Below are 26,845 nucleotides of genomic sequence, written 5' to 3'. Positions count from 1 at the left end.
CCTTTCAGCCCCCTCCTTAGCCTGTACATTATTGTACATCCCGTACACAGACATCTCATCAGTGGGGGAGGCCTGACCTACTGGTCAGCAGAGGCTGATGTCCTGGATAAGTGGTTAAATTCAATGTCTTATCCATGGCTTGTGACACTGATGGAAGGCTCCCCCACCAGCCCAAAACTCTTAATACCTAGAATTTTTTTATTGGATCATAAAATATATCAGTGAGTTTTTTTTGGAATGATATATATATATATAGGTGATTGAGTGGTGCCCCTTGTGGATGGTTGCCAGGTTCAAGTGGCACCTAGCTTTCATTCAATAGCTTTCATTTTCCAACTGGTAAAATGTGCATGACCTTGGTTACAAATGGCCCCTATTTGATGAGAAAAAAGAATGACAGTATTTCCCTATTCAACAGTTCATGACTAACTTTATTTGCACACTGGAGACTGGATTTTGTAATGAAATAGCCAAGCTAGCACCATAGCTCCAGGAATGGTATATAAATAGTAGCAGTCGGTTCAGAACTTTAGTAGAGGCTGAAATATCTCACTCTTAGATGCTTGCTTGTAAGGGATTTGTTGGGTTTCTATGTAAAGTGTCTTGAGATTTTTATTGTGATTTGGTGCTATACAAATAAAATTGAATTGAACTGAATAGAAAATTGGTAGGAAATACTGTATACTCCACGTCGAGAGGTGGCCGGCAGGTAGGAGGCAGATACGCTGAACAGCAGGCAGTGATAACTCACAGAGGGAGGCAGCCAGGCTCAGGCAGTTAGACACTTCTCTAACTTAGGCACCAATATAACTTGGTTAATCTTCCAACAGAGAACAAACAGAACACCGGAGGTATATATACACAGGAGATACCTGGTTAATAAGAAGAAGGTGAAACTAATTCAGCCTGATGAACAAAGCTGCTGGGCACAATACAGGGAAAACAGGAACTTCATACAAAATAAAAGTCCCTGGCAGGAAGTACCAAAAGGGAGTCAAAACAGTACCCCCATTAGCAGCACCCCCCCCCCCCCCCCCGGGCGGGTGCAAGGCAGTCGACAGTCTGGGGGTCTGCCCCGATAATCCCCTTGTAGGCAGGGTGGACAACCCCTCAGGCAGCTAATAGTCACTGGGGTCCCAGTTGGGCAGCGAGGAGCTCAAGTTGGCCTGGGCTGGGCTCTGGCTGGGAGGCAGTGGCGCTGGACCCTGGCTGGCCAGCGGCAGTGTTGGGTTCCGGCGGGACAGCTGGAGCTGATGTTAACCCCTTTTGGTGGAGACGTTGCCAGCATCAAGGCTGAGGACTTGGGGGCTCAGGCTGAGGAACTGGTTCTGGCAGACTGGCTAGAGACTCTGGCTCGTCGAACCGGGGCGACAAGGGCTTTGGCTCGTTAGGCCAGGACAGTGGAGGGTCTTTCCGCAGCTCTGAGGGCTCTGGCTGCGGTTCTGGAGGCTCTGGCTGTGGCACTGGAGCCTTGAGTTGCGGCTCCGGCTTTGCGGCACTGGGCTCCAACTGGAGGACCGGAGATGCGGTTAGTCCTTTCCAGGCTGCAGGACTGGGAGCTCAAGCTGCGAGATTTGGAGCTCAGGCTGCAAGGCTGGGAGCTCAGACTGTGAGGATGGGAGCTCATACTGAAGAGCTGGAGAAGGCCCCCTCCATTGCCGTTGTCGTGGAGTGGCGGATGTGCGGCTAGCAGGAACTGGGGTGAAGTCCCACAGAGTCAGAGGCACCAGGAACTTAGCCTTGATCCTCTGACAGAGAACAAAGAGAACACTGGAGGTATATATACACATGAGACACCTGCTTAATAATAATCAGGTGAAACTAATTAAGCCTGATAAACAAAGCTAAAAATAAAAGTCCCCGGCAGGAAGTCCCAAAAGGGAGTCATAACAAAGTCCTCCAGCATTTTCAGCATTTAGTGTTTATTTTGGATGATGTAAAGAATATCTACTGTACCTGTCTTTTCAAAGAGGTGCAAGAAAATCCCAACTACAAACAGTGATTCAAATGCACCCTCTTACTTTTACATGTTATTTTCCCGTGTTCACTGTGCATTCATTGATTATTACAGTAATTAGCCTGACCAAGTAGTCCTTCCTGCAAACACTGCCCAGACATCTTATGAATGGCTATTGCTATGAGTGAGTCATGCAGCAGCAGAATAGGTAGAGCAAATAACAGTCCTCACCTTTATCTGTGCAAGAAGACAGACAGGATCATGAGTGAGGGAGGCCACTGGCAGTCTTATGCTGGTCATTTCTTTAGATCAGCACTTGAGCTGATGCCCTCTGGGTTTTGCTACAAATTGCTTAACTTCAGGAGGAAGAAAATCAGCCATTTAACTATCCCCACTGCAATTAAAGAGCTTAGTTTGCTGTTGTGCTGAAGTAGCGACTTCTGTCTCTGGAAGAATTTCAGTTTTGCATTGATGAGAAAATTTCCTGCATTGTATTAAGTTAGAGTACATTCTCTTGAATCACCTTGCACTTTGTTTCTTTGGGTGTCTGTGTTGTGATGTGGCTATTCATCATGTGTCATCCGCTTGCGGGCTAGTGTTTTGACAATAGAATACCTGTCACTTGGAATTAGATATACAGGATTATAGTCTATGCAGACAAAACTATTGTATTTAGTGCTTAAACAAATGATCAGGTGGTTTACTGATGCAACAATAATGGACAACAATTTACGACATTCTGTCTGGGGAGAGGTTTGCCTAGTTTGAAATTATGAACAGATAAAGCTTAGCTGGAGGCAAAATAAACATCATTGAGTGTTGAGCTCCTCTACCCCCGCCCCCTCACAACACCACTCCCACATCCCACTGTCTCGCCATAGTTTATTGTGTTAAAGAACAGCTTCTATAGGGTGATTATTGCGCTGCAGCAAATAATTAGCTAAAGTGTAAATGACTCATAAATCCTGTTTCTGATGAACAATAAGGCTTTTCTCATGACTAAAGTGCAGGTCAGTGGAACAAAGTAAGAGAAATGGGCATGGAGGTGGAGGTTTGATGTGACTTGAATCTCCTACTAACTCAGTTTGGCACTTAGTCCTTAACAATACATTTCATTCATTTGCAAAACCAATTAATTTGCACTGTAAGGAAGAATTTCAATGTGCAGCTGAAGAAGACTTACTACATTTGTCAGGTTTTTCCATTGGAGAATTTTGTGTTACCACAGACAGTGCATCTGTTTTTGTGTTCGAAGAGGTATGGTGTCATCAAAGGTGGTCACAGAGACTAGTTCACCTCAAGAAACCTAAGTTCAGTTTTCTTACTAGAATATATTTAGCAAGATTGGTGTTTATTTATATTAGTATTTATTACAGAAATAAATGCTACCAGGTAGCATGTTCACTTACGCCACAGGAGTTATTTATTGTCCCCAAGAGTAATTCATGTAGCACTGAGATGTACTATTAGCCTTGTGGAACATTTTCTGACTCATTCCTGGCTTGTTTCTTCATATTATGACTCAGAAGCACAAGATGAAAAAAAACTTTCACTTTAGAGCATTATCGTGTATGTGTGTGTGTGTGTGTGTAAATTGTTTGTGTGTCTGTGTGAGTGGGTGTGTCTTTGTGTGTGGGTGTGTGCGTGGGGACATCTATGTGTGTGCAGTGTAGAGAGCTAATGTCAGAATTCTATACTGTTTGTGATCATGCAATTATGTGATCAGATTACATATGTAAAATAAACTAAATGCAACCCAAGATCCATTATAGTAATTGTTCCAATAAATCACTGTACATGTGATTTGTTTTGTGAATTATTAATTTCATAATTTAAATTTGTCGATAGATTTGTTTATGGAGTCATAACAAATCAACCCTATCCCCCCTGACCCTGACAGGGGTTTACTGGAAGGAGGTGTAGACTATTTAAAAAGGTCAGCATTCTGTGTATACCTTGCCCAGCGATGGGTCCTAAAAGAAGTGAAAAAGTTGATATGGACATTCATTTCCTTAAATTTAAATAAGCCGGTTTGCATAAGTTAACAGAATTGTACTGCGCTGACAAATTGATTTGTAACAGGAACAAGACTTTTAAGACTCACAACCATAACAATAAAGTGAAGAACTTTTGCAGTTATTGGTATGAAATTTGAGACATTTAAACATTAAACAGAGCAGACTGGTCTGATGGTCCAATGTACAGCTAAAGTGACTTGTTTGCTCATACTGAGTAAGCCAAACAATGTTTCATGGGTACATGCGTGTGGCTCTGCACTGCTCTATTTCTGTGGAAATAGGGAAGTGAAATAGAGTCCGGCGCCCCCACCCACTCCCACTACCATCATCTCCACCTCCATCAGTACAGAGCAGCCTATATCTGTGGAAGAATAGGAAGGGCAACCCTGGTGCTATGTGAGCTGTATCCTCTGTAGCTGTTTCCAAAACCCCAGCTCCTCCCACCACCTCCGTGACTCCTGCTTCACATCACCTCACCGTATGTTGTGACGAGGCTAACCTACTGTTTGAAACCTGAATACATCAGTCACACAGGATGTGAAAGTGTTCAGAATAGCTCAGTATGTCACATATACCATCTAATGATATCTGTATGGTCGTGTTTACACTACCTGATGCGACTGTGATTGTCAGTTCCTATATCATGAGCAAAAAACTGAAAAACTCACACTGTATCTTTTTGAAAATACAAAACCAGAAGCAACATTGCATAAATTACTTCAGCTGATATCACCTCAAATAACCCTCAGCCAGTGGGGAATTGATGATTGGACCATGACTCATCCTTGGCTGTTGCCCTAACAGGTGAAGTCTGGGCTGGGGTTTTTACAAGTTCTGCAAGCTACAGAGGTGAGGTGAAAAGAGGCAATGGTGAGCCATGCTACTGAACAGTGCTCATGCTGAAGCTTGTGTGCAGGTACTCCCCCAAAACACATTTAAGGAATGTAGAGTTGTCACACTTTCAACACCACTTCACTGTTTGATGCATTAGAACAGGCATGCATGATGTTACAGTGTAACAGTTAAATACTTGACTTTCTTGTAATGGTATTTAAATTAAATGATTATACACTGGATAATAATCTGTGCTGTGAACAGATGTAAAGAAGTGTCTATTACTACAGAGGTATTACATTCAAGGGGGGTCACTACAGTATGTGACTAGTTGTCTTTGTATTTCTCTCAGCCCAGTGATAGACTACTGATCTGTCCAGGGTCTACTCCACCACTTGTATCTATCCAAGTCCCCTGTCACACATGATTGATGAATTTTCAGCACAGATTTAATTTTAGGTCTTAAACATTTTGAAATTAAGATTCCTGACAATTTAAATGCTTGTATTGCTTTACCTTAATTGCATCAGTTATCCAATACTGGTAGTGTAATCAGATGCAGACAAATGATGACAAAATATGTGTCTATAGGAGCTGTGTATGACCACAGAGCTATTAAGTTCGGTGGGACATCAGCAGGACCTCATATGGACAGAGGGCAGAAAGACCCACCAGTTAGGGTTAAATAACTACTTCTAACATGTGCAACAGCACCCATTCATCAACTCTGGGCAAATAAATCACTTGCCATCTCATCAGTCCTGAATGCATCCTCTTAGCTCATTGTAGTGTAGAGAGCTCAGAAAGGCTACACTGAAACATTCTTTTTCCTTGTACTGCTTCTTCTCATACACTGCACATCTGCGTGTTGGTGTAAGCAGGCTGGAAAGCACCTGTCAATATATTCTTTCTTAAAAACAAAGTTTTTAAACAAAGTTTTTAAGAAAAGAGAAATGCGAAGACACTTGAAAACCCAACCACAAAAGCATCCAAAGCATGTCTTCCTCAGCACATTGATTGCACATACTATAAAGAGACCTGTGAAAATAAATATTAAAAATGTTAAAATAGTAATGGTGTATCATCTAAAATCCTGGCTTTCTTTTGTTGCATCAACACTATATATCATGTTGTGGACTGCTTATAGGCCTGTGCACCCAGCTAAGCAAGCTGGACTGATGGAATGATGATGGGAAAAATAGTGCACAAGTCCCAGTGGTGCTTTAAAGACATTATTGGGCAAGAGGTTGAGACCCAGCACAGACTGCAGGACTCTACACAGAACACTTTGTTCCTGATAACATCCTGATTAATGCATCTGTGTGTTCATGTTTGTGCCCACCCACCTTGACAGATTAGATGCACAGTTATTGCTTAGTAGAGTAAAGTTTAGAGGGTCTTTGGTAGACACATCAAGCATCAGTTATAAAAGAAAATAATCAGATGCTAACACTTGTTGCCAAATTTCCCCTCCTAGTAGCTTTGATTCATCATACTTAATCATCATGGTTTCTGTCTCAAAAATGCTCTTACGTTCCCCTGTACATGTATCACTTTTTTCAAATTTGACTGCAAAAATAATGACAAATCGGACATAAACCAAGCATGCGCTTTAACATGAAGCTTTTCATGTTTGTCATGTGGCCAATCTGGGCCATTACAAATCCAGTAAAAGATTAGGCAGCTAAAAATAGCTTCTTACAATAGTGGCGTTAGTGTACTGTCTGAACCATAAACAAACAAATAGTATTTTCTCACCACCTCTTTCCACCTGCATTACAGGGAATAATTTGTGGTGTGTAAAGGGCCCAAAACAGTGGCAGGGTAGAAAAGAGCTAGTTAGCCCTGTTTGGAGCTTAAGAGTGGGCCATGTTCACTGTGAGGGAGCTGCACAGCCACAGACGAGCTAAAACAATGCATCAGTCATGCCTTCCAAGAACTGTATGTCTCTAGAAAACCCAACATTCTCCCGCAGACCATCATCCAACATGTCATTTCAGCCAATGCTGTCTGTAAAGAGCAGCTTGCAACTGTAGGTTTTTCCCCATCCCCACACGGCTGATGTGAGAGGAGGGCTCAATAAATAGAATATTTTCTCTGTCAGGACACCAGGACTCTGGGTATTTTTGTTTATAATAAAACTATTAAAGTCCAACAAAACTGACAAAGTATTTTGAACTTATAAATGCATAAAATGAATAAATTATTATAAAACAAATGATAAAATTTTAAAAGCATGCAGGAAGACTGGTGACTGAGGTCAGACTATATGTCTGACTAAAGCATTTTCCTGTCAGAGGTAGCAGCAGACAACCTATAAAATGTAAAAAAAAATGACTAAAAATATGCTTGATGCTTGATAGAAAGTGCCTTGGAGAACAAAAATGTACTATCAAATGTTTCATCAAAATCAAAAAACTTTCACTTTAAAATAACATAGTTACAGTAAGGCTGCTGTATAGATTTTTGTTTTGGTTTGTTGTTTATTTTGTTTTTTTTTTTCATTCTATGTTGGATGCATTCTTTCCATATTCCACAAATACCTCCCTGATACACTTTTTTTACACTTTTTTGCCAAGTGGGGAATCACTCACTGAGCCATCCTTTTTACATAAAATAGTCATTTGATCCATTGTTAATATGAAAAATATTGATTCACACAGTGATTGAAAGGAAATTAGCTGTAAATCAATTAAAAAGTAACAATTTGCATATGAGTAACCCCCCCCGTGTGAATCACATGGTTACATATACGTATACATACCTTTAGAATCACACATAATGGTCAATCATGGCTGATTGAAAGTGCAGCGGTGACTTTGTAGGATAGGTTGTAAATGTCTATTGTCCTACAAACATTACTGCTGATTATTTACTGGGCTGTATCTTTTGTACACCTTGGAATGTAATCCAGGAAGTAAAGGTAGTGAAAACTGCATAGAGACTGCATTACTAACCACTTCTGTGAATAGAAAACCATCTGAGTCTGAGTCATGTTTCTATTAATATTCCCCTTACCTGTCCAATCACTTCATTATGGTTAAATACAGCTGCCTTTGTTATATTTCCTACATTAAATGTTACTGAACATGTTTGTATAATACCAGGTAATTTAGTGATGATTAGTATTGTTAGACAGTTAGTTTTAGCAGATGTTATTTTCACTGCACACTCTGATATATTGTGTGTAAACAAAGTAAGGATGTGAGGAAGAATGAAGAACATGTTGCAATTTACAACATGTTCCTGAAAATGTCAAGAAAAGGGTGTGAAATCCTGGATCATTTGTGACATCAAGGAGAAAAGCAGGCATTTAAAGACAAAGAAAGGCTGAAACATGTCCAACATGAGATGAAGAGGAGATTAATGCAGGCTAAGGAGGACTAAAAAAACAAAATAGACAAATAGAGACGTATGGATGGGAATTAACAACTCACTGGGTATAAAAAAAACAGGCACCAGTAGGTGATGTGGACAGAGCCAATGAACTCTCTTCAACAGATTTGACACTGCTGCAAATGCACCAGCCTGTCGAGCCATACCACCTCATTCTTCCTCAATGTCTCCCCCTTTATCTACTCCTCCACCACTGCAGCAGCTTAGGTCCTTAGACATCTGAAGGAAGATGCTGCACGTTTTACCAAACTATGGTAGCAAGTGTGCTGTTTTATGCTGCAGTCTGATGAGGAGGCAGCATAAAAGAGAAGGATGCCAGGCAGCTGGACAAACTGGTGCAAAAACCTGGTTCAGTGACTGGAATGAAGTTGGACTCACTGGAGGCTGTGGTGGAGAGATGCAGACAGAAAAAGGTAGAGACCATCCTGGAAAACACTGACCATCCCCTTCACAACATCCTGATGGAGCAGAGAAGCAGCTGCAGTGGACGACTCACCTCACTGAGCTGCAGGACTGAACCATACAGGAGATCTTTCATCCCCAGTGCCATCAGGCTCTACAACACCTTAGACAACGGTCGATGATGACTGACTACTGACTACTCTCACTACTGACTGAGTAATTAACTACAACACTACCTGAATTTCCCTTCAGGGAAGAATAAAGTTTATCTCATCTTATTTCTTTCTTCTTAGGTTCTTAGGTCTGACTTTGTACCATTGTCACAAGCGCATGAAAAGGTTAGTAGTCAGACTGCAACACTGTGTTTGACAGATTGCTATGACTATTTGACACATTTGGCCGCCCATTTCTTAATAAATGACAGGTTAGATATGAACACAGTAATTACACAGTGAGGCTTTTATGACTGAGAGTTCTTTTTTTCAGCCTATGTCAGAAAAAAGTAGATGTTATAGGTTGCACAATTAAAAACAGAAACTGGAAATGCTCTGTCTGTAACAGATGGACAACATCACAATCTCTTAATTGCATGCTCGCAGGTGTAGTTTTTTAGGAATATTAAGGAATCAAGCTTAAATGCATTGTGTTTAGAAATGTATTTATGATTGATTTTAGATTACATGAAAACCAAAAATTTGATGCAGTGATCGCTAATGTTCCTGTATGTTATTATTTTCAGTGCAATTTGTGATGCTAGGGCATGCAAAGGGGTCCAATTAATAAGCACTACTTTCTCTTCTCAGGATGAGTCATCATGACTGTTGCCCAAAAGCCACTAAACCACACTGTATCACATCTGCACACACTTGAAACCATAACCTTTCATTCTGTGCACTCACACTCGATTTTAAGGCAGTCGTGTTTTAGGCTGATGTACTTAGATAGCTCTAACTGACTTATTTACATTATCTGTGCTGGTCCTTTACAGTAGATATTGTATAGTATATGTATATTGTAAATTGTGTATTTCAGGGAATCTTCCAATCTACAACATTGTAACATAAGCACATGTTTAAATTACACAATCCTGGATTGGTGCAGTGGTGGTGTTAGGATGCATTCCAATCAGTAAAATCAGCTGACTAATGATTGCATTGCGTGAAAGCTGCAGACTCTTGCAGACAATTATGATGGCTGTGTTTCACCAAATACTGTGAAGTGAGTACAGCGTTTAAAGTAACCACAGATACATGCTGTATGTACTAAGAGTGAAAAAATATGCTTTCAGATTATAGAGCAGTTACAGGGGAGATAGGTGGAAACAGCAACTGTTCACCAGGGCTATTGTTACTGATCGATCACAATGCATCATCTCCAGTCATTACACTAGCACCAATTTCACAATATATATAATATAATATAATATAATATAATGTAATATCTACAGTGAGCCTGGTCCTACCTTATGGAAAAGTGTAGACACTTTGGAGCATTTGGCTTAATCTCAGTTGTCATTAAAAGTCATATCATACACAATGCTGGGATTATGAGTAAATCTTGTTCTGTACTTTGACTAAAAATAACAAAAAGAATAACAGTAATGAAACAGGAAAAGTACGCAAACAGCCTTTATCACAGTAAGTCTTCTTTAGCACAAGAAGTTTGTTCTGATATCATAGAGATTGCAGTTATCATCCTGTGAACTAAGTGTGGAACTTCAGTCATGTGATAGCTATAAAAAAGCTAAAAATAAAAAAATGGTAAGCAACAATGAACTTATTCTTTCACATTCTAACTTTTGTTACAGATACAATAGTGAACTGTATTATTTTTAGTGTGTTACTCCGGTTTTCCAATGAAGAAAAATTCATTACACATTTTCAAATTTAAAAACTAGAAAATATTAGATTAAAGACTGAGGAGAGCAAAGTAACAATCGAGCATTTGATACCAACTATCATTGCGATTTTTAGTAGTCAGTTCTGCAGACATATTTCCACTGCTAAAACAGAGATTCAATGTCAAGACCTTATAATCTGTCCTGCATTGCATTTGTTAGGTGTAGGCTAGTAAAACACTTAGAGTTGAGGTTAGGGGGAAACTGTGGTTTATAGTGAAAAGACACATCCCATGTGCCATGTGCTTTCAGTTGCCAGAGGATAACCATCTAAATATTAATCATGCATTTAAAGAGAAAGTGGTGGTTAGTGTACTGTGAGTTCATATTTGGCATTGCCTCATTTCCCTAACTCTAACCTTATCTAAACTTGTGCAGCTAGCCAAAACTAACCACATGCTCACACCATTATTGTGTCTGCTTTGTGGTATTGTCATGATTCTTTCTTTTTTACCAAAATGTTATTCACACAGTAGTGAACCTGCATGTCAGAACTCTTGTTATATGCAGGACAACTGGTATCACAGTCCACTTCACTTCTTCTGGAATGATGACCTGGTTTAAGGTTCGGGTTAGGAGTAGTAGTTAAGCTGCTGTTAGGGTTAGGGTTGTGGTTAGGATTAGTCAAGCATTGGTAAGAGTTAGCATTAGTTGAGTAGTGGTTATGGTTAAGGTCACATTCCCCTAAAAAAAATGTGATGTACTTTTTCTGCAACAGCTTTTCTCACCCTCCATTCTGCCTTTGAATTTTAAGCATTACAATACCCCAACACTAATGTATGTGACATAAACTTTACAGGAGAAAAGTATATATTCTGACACCATGATATCATGATGCTACAATTGTTGCTGTTTATGTCAACAACAATTTGGATCAGATCAAACTTGGGTCCCTTTCGGAGTAAGTTTTGGAGTTCTACAGGTTACCACAGTTTTCAGCTTATAGCCCAGAACAAAAAAATAATAACTGAAGAAAAGATTGATCTGGCTTTTGATGCACTTTCTGTGCTTCTCCTGAGTATGAATACAGATGCAACCACTGAACTGAACTGAATTGAACTTTTATGTAATTTCATGTAATCATCCATGGACAAGTTCCCTATAGGCCAATGCATAAATATGCTTTTCTCAGTCATGTTGGTTTTCTGCTCCCTCTTTGGCCAGATCACTGTCGATAAAGAGATTTTGATCTCAGTCAGATTTTACCTGGCTCTTGAGTATGAATGTGCAAATTTCAAATGATCTGGGCATTTTAGTCAGAAGAGGAAATGCACAATGGCAGCTGTGTGCAGAGTCACTTGTATGACTTTGTGGAGCAAAACTGCAGAGTTCTTGTTTGTGAACAGTTGAAACTAATTTTAGAGGGCATGGCTTTCTAGCCTTGACTGTGGTATTTCACAGCAGCTAAAACTGATGAATAAAGTGTTCCAACAGCATAAAAACAAATAAATGATGACAAATTTAAAAAGTGTGAGCCTGGAGTCCTGCTTGGACATGCTAAAGATGCTCATCAAGGTTCTTTTACAGTCAGTCGCATCAGTAGATGCCATGCATATTCCTTACAGCCTGACTTTGTGAATCTGATCTCAGCTGGGTATTTATACCATTGCTCTGGTTTTGCACATTTCTGCATGTTGCTACAACAACCAAAGCACTTGTATGTATTCTTAAAACTTGAGATGTCTCACACACACAAGTGCAATGTGTGAAAAACGTATTTTCTTTGCCATATCAACACACTTGTACCCTCCAGCCCACTCACACATACACACATGATCACACACGCAGACACGCACTTTGCTTTGCACACGCACCCACACATACACACATGCATACAGACGTGGCTTTTGAAGGTTCTGACGTGGGCGATGTCTCTGTGTCAACTCTTTCCTGTGGAGAGACTTTTTTTCCCCTTGCCTTTTTTCCATTACTGCTCAGAGCATGAACTTTTTGTCAAAATGGTGGTTAAAATTTAACTTCATGCATGCACACAAGAAATTTATTGTTTTAAATTAAGGCTTCCACCTCAACCCTGTTGCCCTACTATTCACTCCATTTGCATCTATTCACCCTATTAATAATTCAGTACATTATCTTGGGCACACTCTTACTAGCAGCCCCTTGGCCTGTAAAACACCAGCCTAATTAGCACAGGATCTACTCCTTCTCTGGCTGCTGCTGGAAAACCTTCAAGATATCCTAATCACAATCTTTCAAAGGATCCTGGTGGTGAGTTTTGTTTGTTTTTTTTGAGTTTTTTGTTTTCACTGTCAGGTGGTTTTTTTCTTGCATCAAGCTTGTTTTCTTGTTGATTCAGCCAATCACACAGGAAGAGGTTTAGATAAACAGATTATTGTATGTACCATGTCATTGTAAGCATTAAGGTCAAGCATAAAGGAGGAACATAATCAAAAATCTGTGTGGTTAAGCCTGAGGCTATATCAAATGAAAATCAAACGTGTTGTGTTGAATCAGTCCAAAGTTATGGGTAGAACATTTAAAACTGAAACTCTTATTCACAAATGCCAAAGATATTCAGACATATCAAAGATGAGAGTAAATAAAGAGAGGTGAGCTGAGACAGGGCGACTCTGCTTTAGACAGTTATAACAGACAGTCCAGTCTATAGATAACCCTAGTGTTTCTATCACATGTGCAGCACGTTACCATATAAGACAGCAATATGACTCACCCCACTCACTGACCTACTATGTGGGAAGTCATGATTCATGCAGGCTGCATTTAAGCAGGCAGGGCCCAAAATACTCTGGCATGCAATCACACAAACACATACACAACTAGCACACACACACTCACACATACCTCACTTGCTCAGTCATACTCACCACCCACAGTCACTGATAGGCTCAGATGCTGTTGGTAACATACAGTGAGAGACATTAGGAGGTTGTCAATACAAAGACTGGAATAACAGAATGACTGGATCTGTGCTGATGCCTTTCTGAGGTAATGCTAACACACACTCACAGCTGATACTTGGCTTGGTTTTTCTCTGTTTCTGTGATGGAGTGGATGGAAGGCAAAGACTTTTAAGGAATAAAAGTAATGTGTAGTCTTTCAGTGATCCTGGTAAGTCCTTGATACCATATGTGTCTTTGTTTAGTAAAATGATTTGGCCACTTAGAGCACCCTGGTGCTCCATGGTGTTCTTTGTTATTTGTCTTGATTTTGTTCTTCAAGGTGAGAGGGTCTGGTCTTTCAACAGTGATTAGTCAGCAAGACACATCTATAAATAGCATTTTAGTGTTATTATAATAGAAAGTGGTGCAAGGCATGCAAATACAACAGGTTTTAATCATGGTGTAGAAAACAGTCCTCTCCTCAAACAGTTGCTTAAGAATGCTAACCACTGTTTCAATATTCTGCACTTTGATGGCTTTTTGTTGATCACAAAGAGCGAAACAAAAGATTTTTCATTTTCTCCCTTCTGTTGCCAATGCCAATGCGGGCTGATAATGAGTTTGTCAATGTGTAATCCAGCTGTCATGCATCTTTTGCTCCACACTAATTGTTTCTAATACTTTGGTGATTGGCATATTAACTCGTGGTTGATGTCATGGCCTGGACCTTTCCATTGCTGCCACTCTAGTGTTAAATAGATTGATTGTAAATGGAGGCAAGCTGGTCATTACACAAGTGCATTCTGGGGCGGGAGCTTGCAAACCCCCTTATTCACTCAGCCAATGCCATTCATGAGTGTCGTGCAAAGGCAGCATTGGGTGCAGCTTCGTGGTACCCAGAGGTACTTGCAGTTACTTCAATCACCAGTCCATGCTCGATGGACCTTGCATTAAGGAAGTACAGATATTTTTATTAGATCCTTACAACATTTCTGGAATTAATTTGTATCTTGTACATGCCATCTTTGTCAAGCTTTCCAGTTCAGGAATTGATTCCATGCCGTCTTCACTCATTCCTCCAATCAAAGCACAGGGAGACAATATTGATTTCTCACTGGAGTGAAAGCACTTGATTCAATCATTGATGGACTTGACCATAATGATTCTAGATGGAGTCTTTTATGTGACTCCCCCCCAATCAGATTTTACCTTGAACTTTGCAGAGTGTCATTAAACTTTATCGTTCACATTCATCAGGTGTGATGTTTTTCGTGTTTTGTCTTTTTATGCAATAGATTTTTATGGTGTATACTTCAGGAAGTCACTGTTGTTGTAGAGTGAAAGTGCATTAATAATTATTCACATGTCTGTGCAGTGTGATCAAACACAGCAAGGAAACTCATTATGCTTCCACATTCCTCAGTATGTAATCAGCAGAGCCTGGTGAGCATCAGTTGCCCATTTCTCAGAGATGGCTCTCTCTGCATACATTATCTCAGAATCAATAACAGCACCCTAATGACCTTCTGAAAGACTATGTAGTTTATCAGTGTAGAGAATGAGGAGCCTCAGCCTCTGTGGTCAGAGTGGAAAGCCCCATTTTAAAAACGGTCACTTTAATCTCATTTTATCTTTAGAGGAATTTACTGCTGGGATGATATCATGCTGTTTGTTTTGGTGCAAAACACTGAGGGTATTCTTGGATGTTCTTTATTTATCAGAAAATTCATTATGCTTTCTTCAAGGTGTGAAGAAACTAAAAAATCTTAAAAATGTGAAAAATATTTCACTGTCAGATTTTGTGTTTCAAGTCACGTTGGATTTTGTGTTGCAATGCAGAGGCCTTCCTTCCTGTTGCTAAGATTGGTTTCTGCTTTAGAAATCATTTATTTTGTGAATTGTGAAGTGTTGGCTGAATGCTGGCAGCAAAATAGAATAGTTTGGCTCTAGGTATGTGAGCAAAATGATTTGTGTTTGACACTAAGGGATCTATTTTCCTGACATACAGCACAAGTCTAAACTCTGGCAGTTAAACATCAGTAACATAAAGTAACAGTGAATTTGATTCTGAGTTAATTGCATTAAACTAGTTTGCCTCTCTGGGACAGGTACAGGTTTAAAACCTGGACCTATGCATGCTTCTCCTCTAGAGAAAACAACCCCCTACCTAAATATGTATTATTTGTTTGCACTGTGCAAAAGTGTTTTTTAGCAGTTTAGATGTTTTAGATTCTTATCATGCAACACCATCAGGTGATCCCAGATTCATCCCACTGTTCTGGACAACAAGCTCATAAAGTATGCATTACAGTTCATGAAGAACTATTTTCAGGGACAAGAAAAACCACGTGTCCTGCAGCAGATAGTCTGACCCCCAGAGAGCCCAGATCTGGGCAGTGTCTGGGAGCAAACGAACAGGCAGAAACACTGGGAGAGCCAGAATCTACAGAAGAGCAGCAGCAGCTCACCCGTTTGGAATGTTGTCATGCTATTCAATAGCCCATTTGGACTTCCCTTCAGACTACAGTTATTGGTCAGTAGGTCCCCACTCATCTACTGGAACCTATGGGAAAGTTCTGTTGGTCGTTTTCACCTTACAGATCATCGTGTACATTACATAAGTTACGTCCTTAAATTTAAGCATGACAACTATATATATATATATATATATATATACAAAAAATTTCCTTCTCACCCCTACGGGTGATATATGTGTGTCTTCCTCAATCTCGGGTTCTTACCTGAGGCCTGGGAGTTTGAGGGTTCCTAGCACTGCGGTCTTCTGAACTGAGAGCTTTGCTGTTGTTCCTGGGATCTGTTGGAGCCTTGGTTATGGCGTTCCAAGTATGCCCTGCCTGCTAGCATCTTACAACCTGCTGTTATGTGCTGGATTGTCTCAGGGGCATCTTTGCACAGCCTGCACCTGGGGTCCTGCCTGGTGTGGTAGACCCCAGCCTCTATTGATCTTGTGCTCAGGGCCTGTTTTTGGGCTGCTATGATAAGTGCCTCTGTGCTGTCTTTCCTTTCCTTTTCCAGCCACTGGTAGGACTTTTCGATATCAGCCACTTCTCCTATCTGTCGGTGACACATACCCGTGCAGGGGTTGGTCCTGCCATGATGGTTCTTACTCCTCTCCCTCCGCTTCGGGCTTCTGTTGCCAGAGATACTCACTAAGTACTCCATCACTTGAGGCCATACCATTGGCATTAATGTTAAAAGCATCACCGGTGTTTTAAGTGCCTCAAACCTTTGCACAGTATAGGAAGAGCCATTTTGAAAATACTGCATTTGCCCTATGGTGCTGGCATTGCACCTACAGGAAAACTGCTGCATATGAAAAATAACATTGAGATTTAGAAAATTAGAAAATGTCGTTTTCAGGAACAAAATCAGCATTGTTTTTAGTCTTGATGACACTGCACATTTAATGATATACAGTATATGGATTTGCAACACCATGATAAGCTAGAGGTCAGAGACTTGCGTCAGCCCATAGACAGCCCAATAATTCCACTAAAGTTGCACTGTAATAGAAATAGAGAAACTTGGACCAGAATTGAACTCACATGGTTTCTACATTATTATATGTTTATAGTTTACAAAACATTAACAATCATAGCATAGCAATATTTAACATTCAGACCAGAGTATTAAATGTGTGAAGAAATAGGCTGGAAGAAACAGAGGGCTATAATTGTGTAATAGCCAAAAAGACATTTGCAGCAACTTGGGAGCTCTAGGTCTGAATTCACCATCAGTAACATTTTTTTATTATAGCAGAGATACAGTAATCCCTATTTAATTGATCCCTGTGCCCGATATCCCCATCCAATGCTCCTAATGACCCAATAAAAGGTTTCTGATGATTTCTGCAGTTTGACCTGCAGAGAAGCACCATCCTGGGTATGATCAACACCACCTTTCAATAAATATTAAACAAGACCTCCTATGGTGCCATAAATGTATGATGCAGAGGGCTGTATGCCTAAAATGTATGTGTTGAAGATTATGACACCATTGTCGATATGAAAATATGAATATTACATGTTTTTCCACCATATTTTTGTAAACTTGTGGATTTTAAAGGTGATGTTTATAATTTCTCTGTTCTTCAGCACACCAGAGTAATGCCATGGAATGATTGCTTCCCAAATTTTGCCATCTTGATACAGTAAACAGAGCCCTTGATGTGCAACAATACAAAAGTATTCAAATGCCCTTGGTGAGTTATTTCATCATCATCATCTAAACCTATCATGTTTGCACTTCCCATTGGGCAATGCATATCTATTGATTAAATTATATGAATGGATACTGATTACTGTCACAATTGGAGATAGAGATCTCAGCCCCTAGCTGTAGGCAACAAATGGGCTAAGCCCAACCATAAACACATATATTATCAGGATCCACTGGGTTCGGGTTTGGTAGCAGAAGTTGGGGTGGGACTAGGTGGTAGCTTATTTCAACTTCTGCTGCTTCCTTTCGGTTTTATTTTTATGTTCAATATGTATTTTGTGAGCTACCCAACCTTATGGAAGTGCAACGCTAAATTGCCAGATCAGGGGTTCATTCCATTTGGGTCATGAACATCCTCAGTAACTGTCATGGCAACATGTCTAACACCAATACAAAATCTAATCTGATGGTATGGGGAAGTAGATAGTTTCCCTTGAGGAAATGAAACCTCGGAACGTTGTTTTCAAAATACATTACGCTATGGCTGACGAGGCTTCTGTTTGCATTTATTCTGCTTACAAACACTGACATAAACCAGACTGGTGTGTGTTTTACACACTCTGGGTTAGCCCGTACTGTTATCTAGTTATTATTATCATCACTGTCCATGTTGACATTTCCCGCCTTGTGCAGCTCCAAGGGCATTCATTGCTGTGGCCTAATTCGATCATTCCAATAAAACCATGTTCCTCCTCAGCATAATTACAGTCATCTGGCAGGAGCCCTCCCTTCTAATTGTGCACAGTGACACAGTGGTCATGTAAGTCTCTGATTGTACTGGCTCATTGGATAATGTTATTAGAATTTAGCAGCAGCAGTTAAACTAACCTTGTTTGCTATAAGAGTCACAGGGTATATTTGTTTTTTGTCACAATCATGCTGTGTAGATGTTCCTTTGGATAAAATCATCCCAGTAATTTCTGTGGAGTTAAAATGATTGTCCCACACTAAGATGCACTTTTGGCCTCGTGTCTGTGATTTTGTTTTTTGCAGCAATGCGTCATTTGCAGCAGGTGTTCATGAATGTGCCAGTGGAGCTCATTCTGCTCCATTCTGATTCATTGCCCCCTCTGTTTGAGGCACTAATCTGTCTTGCAACAATGCTAGTCTTTACAAAATATGTTAATAAATCAATAGGTAATGACAAAAAATACTATTTATGAAAGACATCTATGTTAACTTCTGAGAAAACTTTAATTATGACAGGAGTGATCATGACTCTGCCACTGGGGGCTAGGTACCCTTTCTTTTTTACATAATTCATTCATGGCCCAGCCCTGCCTCATTCTTCCATACACCCTACACACCATTCTTCTGAGAGAAGGGACACACATCACAGAGCACATTGTGATACTCTGTCACACATTACCACCCCACCCTCTAACCCTTCCTACTGAAATTCCCCAAACCAAGACCACGTCATATGATATAGTGAGACCAAAGCTGACTCAAACATCCTGCTGCTCATCCTGTTTAACTTGCTGATTGGTTAAATGTGTTTTGTTTTTGGTTTTTTTTTTGTTCCTCTGTAAATGCAGTGTTTTCTTGGTTAGCCCAGTTAGTCCAGTCTTCTTTTAGTTCTTATAATAGACCAATACCTGATAATGAAGACTGACTGATTTTAAGCAGATGGATTTATATCACCTACCACCTATGGTCTTTCAGCTGGGTTTCCATGGTAATAATCTGTAACGCCTGTGACCTGTTGATAACCAAGAAAAAAGAAGGAAACAAGACTCACACTCATCAGTATATGTGGCTTTGTAACAAATGTCACAGTAAGCTTGCAGAAACATTTTCATGTCTGCTACTTCTATTTGCCTGTGTTTTTTAGTTTGGCAAGCTTTTTTTTTACCCACAATGCATTGCAAATATGTCTTTCTTATATAGATCAACATTTTGGGGAATGGCCTCTGAGAAGATTAAGTACAGAGCTGGAGTCAGTCCTTTAACATAAGCATAGCTTAGTATAAAGACTAAGCATATAACTAACACTACAGATGTTTGTGGGCAGATAATAAATGGCATACATGTCATGAATTAGGTTTACAGTATAGCATTACAGTTACAGTAATGGTGTATTTGTAACTAAATTATAGTATTTCACTATTATTGTACAGCATATAATCAGCACAGTATTCTCAGTGGTGGAAGACCTACTGAGACCCTTTACTTATTTAAATGTATAAATACTAGAATGTAATAATATTCTGTTACAAGTAAAAATATGCATTTGAAATTTAACTTCAGTAAAAAACATATTAGCAGACAAATATACTTGATCTATCAAAGCATTCAGTGGCACATCTAACATTAGCATATTTTATATTTGGAATATTTTTTTGTAAATAAAGTTCTAAAATAAATGTAGTGGAGTAAAAGTATGATAGTTTTCTCTGAAATGTACTAAAGTCAAATTATGAAGTATAAGAAAATGTAAATATTCATGTCCAGATACTACTATACTACTATACTACTACAGATAATACTATACCGTACTTAGGTACTTTAGTATTATTTTCCAGCATATAGTCTATGCTTATATCTGTATCTCTAATCTATAATATTTATTTGTATTTTATACTTTATGTAGTCTGTTTAGCTTGTGTATATGATTTGGTTACCTTTTCTACTTTTTTGTGAGTCTGCAGTTTCCCTTTGAGATTAATGTGACTGCTCCACATGTTTTGCATACCATCAAACTTAGGACAACATTTGGGCAGCAGCAGGTGCTACTGAGCCTGCATTCACAAATGAAGGCTGTGTTAATGACAGGTGAACATACAGTGTGTTACCTGCAGCTACATCTTACATAGCTTATGTATTAGAGTATAGTACAACAGTGCACTGGTCTCCAGCCACATTAGTCTTCATCAGCCTTCCACACATCAGCAGGCACACCCCAGGAGTCAACTGTGTCCTCCACTGGAGCATAATCATCATACTGCACTTTTGATCTACACAGTAATGTTAGCAACTCACCTAGAAGATTAGTGCCATCAGTATTATTATGGCAGAAAGAGCTGTCGTCAACAAATGACTATGGAAGTTTAAAAAAATGAAAAAGAAAAATCTTTTGCATCTATCAGCACTTCTAATCGTAATTCTGCCACAACCTGCTATTTTGTGGTGTGTGTGTCTGGGTATGTCTATCTCTGTGTGACTGCCTGCCTGTGAATGCGTGGACAAAGTGTGTGTGTGTGTGTGTGTGTGTGTGTGTGCGTGTGTGCGTGTGTGTGTGTGTGTGTGTGCGCATATGTGTGTTTGTCCGAACCTTGCATTTTGCTTCCACTACTACAAACCATCTGAAGTACAACTGAAGTAAATGCACACTGGATGGTAGAAATAGCATGTTTAGATTGCTCTAAACCTCAAAACCGCATCCAGAAACATAATTCTTGGAAAACAGGCCATTATCTTAGGAAGTCAGCTGAGCAATGTTTGGTGGAAATAAGTAAACTCTACAACAGTTGGACCAGCCAGAACCACAGGAGAAGTCTGGACTGACACAGTTGTTCCACACAGCTCCCACTCAATGTTATAGCAGTAGCCTGCCCCCACCAATACTATAATTCTGCCACAGGTAAACAACTGAATCTACAAATGGCCTGATATTAAAGGATTTTAATGCAATTTATAGTACAGTGTAGCCTCACAAGGCCAGCCCACAGTTTTCACTTCCCTCACTGTGGTCTAGGCCCAGTACGTATTTGCTTGTGTGAGACGTCAGTTTTTGTGGGCTGTACAGACGATAGAAAGTCACTGACAACTGCTGTCCTTTACTGAGACATCAGCATTATCCCTTCTTGCACCTGATTGGACAAAAACACTACTCTGTGGGTGGAAACTCTTTTCTTTTGATTGTCACATGTTGCTTTTTGTGGAAATTCTTTAAATTGTTATCCAGTATGAAGTTCTTCGTAAACTCGAGGCATACAAAGGTCATGCAGTCACTGAGCAGCTGACTTGAGTATAGGTGATCTGATTTGTAGATGGTCACGACATGTGAGAATTTGAAATAAGAGGCCAGTTATGCAATGATAGTGCCAAAACATTTGTGTTTGAAAGTCTGGGCAGGGAAATCAGAGCTATGTGCTGTTAGGTTCCCAAAGCTGTGTTGTGTGAAGACACACCAACTTACTATGAGTCCAGCCAAGGCAACATAGCTGGAATCACAGGTGGTAATAAGACTTTAAAACAATTTATTTTAATGTACCTTGGAATTTAATTACAGTGGGTTAATGTCTAGAAATCACAGCATCCAGCCTTTTTTTGTGAAGCTGTTCTTACAGGTACTGTAAATCCATAAATGGATTATCAACTAGGCATGGTGGGCGACTGTCCTGGCAGCTGGGTCAGTTGGCCACTTTGCTCCCTAATGGTTTAATAAATTGCAAAATTAGAGCACAAAAGCCAAAATAAATTTAGTTTAGTTGGCTGCTGCATTTTTACCTAATACTGTTTTAAAAAGAGCCTGTGTTAACATCTTGTTGAAATACTTTTGAGGAAATAGGTCAAAATGTGGGGAAACAGATAAAAAGACTGATAAAAAAAAAATATGGGTAAAACCTTTCCTTTTAGCGTGTCATATAACATATGACAACTGAAAGTGATTTATCTGCACTCAGTTTCCTTTCATTTTAATTTCACTATTTGCTGTTTCTTTTTTTGATTCTTGCCTATGTACTTTTAAACGTGTCTTTTATTTCTGTAAAGCACTTTGAATTACTCTGTGTATGAATTGTGTTATATAAATAAACTTTCCATTGCCTAAACAATTAGCATCACTCTGTCCCAAACTAAAATATTACACCTATCACAACCACACTTTGATAGTCAGTTTTGATTATATGTGCATTATCTATCCATCCATTATCTATACCTGCTTAATCCTATTTAGGGACATAGGGATCCCAGCTCTCTTTGGGTGGAAGGCAGGGGTACACCCTGGACAGGTCACCAGTCCATCACAGGGCCACATAGAGACAAACAACCTCACACACTCACACTCACTCCTATGGGCAATTTAGAGTCACCAATCAACCTGACATACATGTTTTTGGACTGTGGGAGGAATCACAGGAGAACATGCCAACTCCAGTCAGAAAGGCCCCTGCCAGGTTTCAAACCAGGAACCTTCTTGTTGTAAGGCAACAGCGCTAACCACCAATCTAACATAGTGCCCACCATGTGTGTGGTATCATAAATAAATGTATTTATTAATTTGGTGTTTCCTGTGAAAAAGCTTCACTTGTGTTTATGCCCTCATGGTATTTCGGCCAATGTTCTATTCCTAGAGTACAGAACTGGCCTCCACTTTCTATGTTATGCATTTTTTTCTTCTTTTTGATGTAACATTTGTGCATGTGCATTTGAAAGGGCACTGGAAAATGTGTAAGCAGAAATGTGAAGACTGTTTTGTATGTGTGCAGGAGCTTGTGCCACAACATTTTGCTGGCTTTTAAATTTTAAAGTGGGAGTGAAAATATTAAGCAAAGAGCAGCAGTCAGGCAGGCTTCAGCAGTCAGGTTGAATCATGAGGCTGACTGCAGCCAACCACCAGGGCTGATGTCAGCCCTGCGGTATGTGATCACTGGGCTCGGGCTGTAAGCTGACCCCCCTCTGTTGTGTTTCTATTTCAGGGCGTGAGCGGAATGTCCGTGGATGAGAAGCCTGAAGCCCCCATGTATGTGTATGAGTCGACTGTTCATTGTACCAATATCCTCCTCTGCCTCAACGACCAGCGGAAGCAGGATATCCTGTGCGATGTGACTGTCCTGGTGGAGGGCAAGGAGTTCCGTGGGCACCGGGCCGTGCTGGCTGCCTGCAGCGAGTATTTCCTCCAGGCACTGGTGGGCCAGGCAGAGAATGGGTTGGTTGTTAGCCTTCCTGATGAGGTATGTTCACCACACCGTTCAAACACACCGTTTCAGTGGCTTTTAAACAATGCAATGTTAAATCTCCCCTGAACACCAAAACAAAAGCAATACTTTCCAGGATCTCCACACCAAAACACTGCATTTATAGCTACATGCATTAACACACCAGGCCGTGTCCACAATATTTTTATCATTTTTGGTAATGGCTCCCAGGAGAAGAATTGTTGCTGCTCATATGATCTTGTCCACTGGTATCTTTTAAATATATTTTGAATAAAATGCTTTTCAAATGAGCTTTGACAGTCATAGTTCAGTTTATTTGATTCAACCAAAAAAATAAAAAGATTCCTTTTAGTTGCTGTCTTTCAGTTCTGGTCCTGTTTAAGAAACAAGCTAAAAGAAGACCATAAGTCACATTTTTTTCAGTTCTATGTACTTGGGCCTGCTGTCAAACTTGTCTGTCATAAATAGTGTTGAACAGACAAAAGCAGGACATAAAAATCGATTTGTAGTGTAATATTACAAGAGGATACTGTTACTACTCTGTTTTCTTTTTCCATTATGGTTAGATGATGATGTCAATGATTTAATTTGCTCTGTTGTTCACTGGAGGATAAAGACACAAAGGTGTGAGAAAGTGCAGTAATAGGCCTATATGGCTGTGATTCCCAATTAGCACCTGTCAGCTGTTGCCGATATCATTGTCGGTAGCAGGTATCACTTCACAGTGAGATTAACACAACCCCACGCTCGACACTGATAAGGTTCAGCCACACTCTACAGCACACTTTTCCTTGCCTCAGCATGCCACTCTGCCACTCTGCCATGCCCTTCAGAGGTCCTCCACTTGAAAGTACCCCTCTGACACAATGATGTCACACACCAACACTTGAACATACACATATGCACACATGTACTGGTGTAAAAAATGGCATACTTTCCATATAGTGCCTTGGCTTTTCACAAAAACTTCCTGAAAGAAGAAGACACTGCCAGATTGTCATCTTACATAAAATGAGCATCAAAAGCTTTTCCATAACTCAAAGAATGTCTGCTGGGCAAGGTTCCTGGATGCTCAATTCAGCCTCCTTTTTATTCACTCGCTGCTCACGTGAATAATGCATGAGCTACTGGGAATTTCAGGTGTGAGATGGAGTGTGGAAAGTAACATCTTTTAATGACTTTCTATTTTAATATGCAAGAGTGAAAGTAACTACCATTGAGGTTTGAACCAGTCCTTCTCGTCTTTGTCCAGCTCTCTTCAATGCGACAGTATTTCAGTTAATTTTATTGTTTCACGTATTGTATTGTGTCACGAAGGACATATATTAAATTAAATTTATACCACTTTATACTTTTCTTCATATATCCTGGCAATTCACAGGTGCAGCATGAAGAAATGTCATTTCACAGATGTGGGCCATCAAGTTGTTTTTTTTTTTTTTGTTCCAATCTCACTCCTCTGCTTTACTGTCAGTGGCTGAAGGATGCTGACACATCCCCATCTCAAGTCTGCACGTCATCTTCTCTGTGATGCTGGTAGAGGGATGGGTCTGGTCAGCCCCCAATGCTCTGTGTCATTTCAGAGCAGCAGCCTTTAGCTCTGTTAGGTTAGCACCACTTCAATGACTTTCATGTGTATGGCTGCGACTGTGGAAAGTACTCCTTCCCCAGCTACTGAAGGCTGCCAAAGGGCAAATTAGAAAAGCCTTTGCTGCCACTGGGGAAAAGGGGGAGGGTTGGTACAGATGAAATATGAAATATGCAACAAAGGCAACATATCCCATATATCCAGACAGTTAACAAATACATCACTCCTGTGTCATGGCCTCACTGCCGCTAGAGTAGGCGGGGCTGGTGTGGGTGACATCATCTGTATCTAATGTGATTGTGGGCTTGCAGAGGCACAGCTAGTTTCGTCAAGCAGCTTTGTTTGACATCACATCATGGGAACAAAAGAATCTTGCTTTATCTCAGTAAGGAGCAGAAAAGCATGTCATTCATGTTGGGTGATGGAGACTTCACTTCAGACTTCATACACACACATGTGCACACACAGACAGACACACACACGCACATTGTTTCTGTACACCATTTGTAATTCTTGAAATTGGAAGAACAAGGATTCATAGGAATAAGAGTGCCACAAATAGGAGACAGGGAGAAGAATTTCAGAGCCCTCCAATGGAGAGGAGCAGTCATAGCTGTGGGACTGTGTGCAAAGGTGTGACTCAGTCTTTGGTCATGTAAGACTGCTGTCAGCTCATGATTGGTCTTTGTTTTCCAGTACAAGAGGCTGATACAGAGAATCCACTGACAGTAGTCAGTAAAAACTTGCAGTAAAAATATGTATTACAGTAGTACTCAAATAACTGAATAATTTTGTCACTATGAATGAATCTGATAACCGTTCATAGACTTCATACATGTCCAGTGTGGGAATGTTCTGACTGGCTGGAATGATTGATTCCAGACTGCTGTGGCGACATCTCCAGAAGATGATGTATCATCAGCTAACATTTCTGCCTTCTCCTAATTTTTGTACTGGAAAAAAGCAGAGGGCAGCGCTGTGATTCAGTAGGGCTCTGGTTCACAGACCTCAAACCACCTCCTGTTTGCCAGCTCTTTCATTAGTCATGGGCCAGGAAAAACAGCACATTTTTATTTCAAAAAGCAGACAAACACACAAATATGCACCCTTTTTAGAAATGAGGAGTGTATCCACCTGAAAATTATCCTTAGAACTCCACATTCCATGTGTGCTGTAGTTTGACACAGGGAAATATCATGGTCTTGTGGTAATTTAGGTCAATTGGTGAGTGACATCCCTCTGTTACTTTAGGTTAAACAGTCTGAGGCTTGACCTGTGCAATGCCAGTTAAAGAGAGGGAGCCTCACACACAGAGACCATCACACACATACAGCCTATTAGACAGATGGTAGGAGCGAGTAGCCAGGGACTGAGATCTGCCTTTTTAAAGATGGGGGTTGTTTGGTGGAACATAAAGAGGAAGGTGGAAAGAGGAGTGATGAGCGGTGGGAGTGCTGGCACTAATACCAAAGCCCCTCCCAGCAGGAGGTCTCTCTTTCTCTGCCAGCACAAGGACACATCTCATCCTGTAAGCTGATAGAAAAGATGCAGTGTCTTTGTCTGAGTGTGAGAGGCTGGGCAGAGAAACACCTTCAGCAGCCAGCCTGCCAGGAGACAGCCTGTAGCATGATCCCGTGTTTATACTCCTTGTATTTAACCTCCAAATGTGGCACAGTTAAGCAGTGAATGTCACCCTTAATGAAAGAAATACAGACTTTTATTGGTCTGGGCCAATGTTTGGTGATGAGAAACACACAGCTGAAAGTCTGAA

The 26,845-nt window shown here is 40.3% G+C and overlaps 1 protein-coding gene across 3 annotated transcripts in view; it reads left to right on the top strand.

Moving 5' to 3' along the window:
• bach2b (BTB and CNC homology 1, basic leucine zipper transcription factor 2b) overlaps window positions 1–26,845 on the top strand; it is a 97,134-nt gene that overhangs the window by 36,878 nt on the left and 33,411 nt on the right. For 2 of the 3 annotated variants that reach the window (XM_026318721.1, XM_026318720.1), the window contains exon 2: window positions 23,247–23,501. In XM_026318721.1, the coding sequence (XP_026174506.1) occupies window positions 23,259–23,501 (243 nt within the window). In that variant the 5' untranslated portion in view covers window positions 23,247–23,258. Of the gene's footprint in view, window positions 1–13,400; window positions 13,472–23,246; window positions 23,502–26,845 lie in introns of those variants that run through there. The other variant, XM_026318722.1, reaches the window with a different exon arrangement.

The sequence above is a fragment of the Mastacembelus armatus genome, chromosome 24 (assembly GCF_900324485.2).
Source record: "Mastacembelus armatus chromosome 24, fMasArm1.2, whole genome shotgun sequence".
Taxonomy (NCBI): Eukaryota; Metazoa; Chordata; class Actinopteri; order Synbranchiformes; family Mastacembelidae; genus Mastacembelus; species Mastacembelus armatus.
The sequence above is the reverse complement of the archived record's forward strand: the minus strand, read 5'-3'. Positions and strand labels throughout refer to the sequence as shown.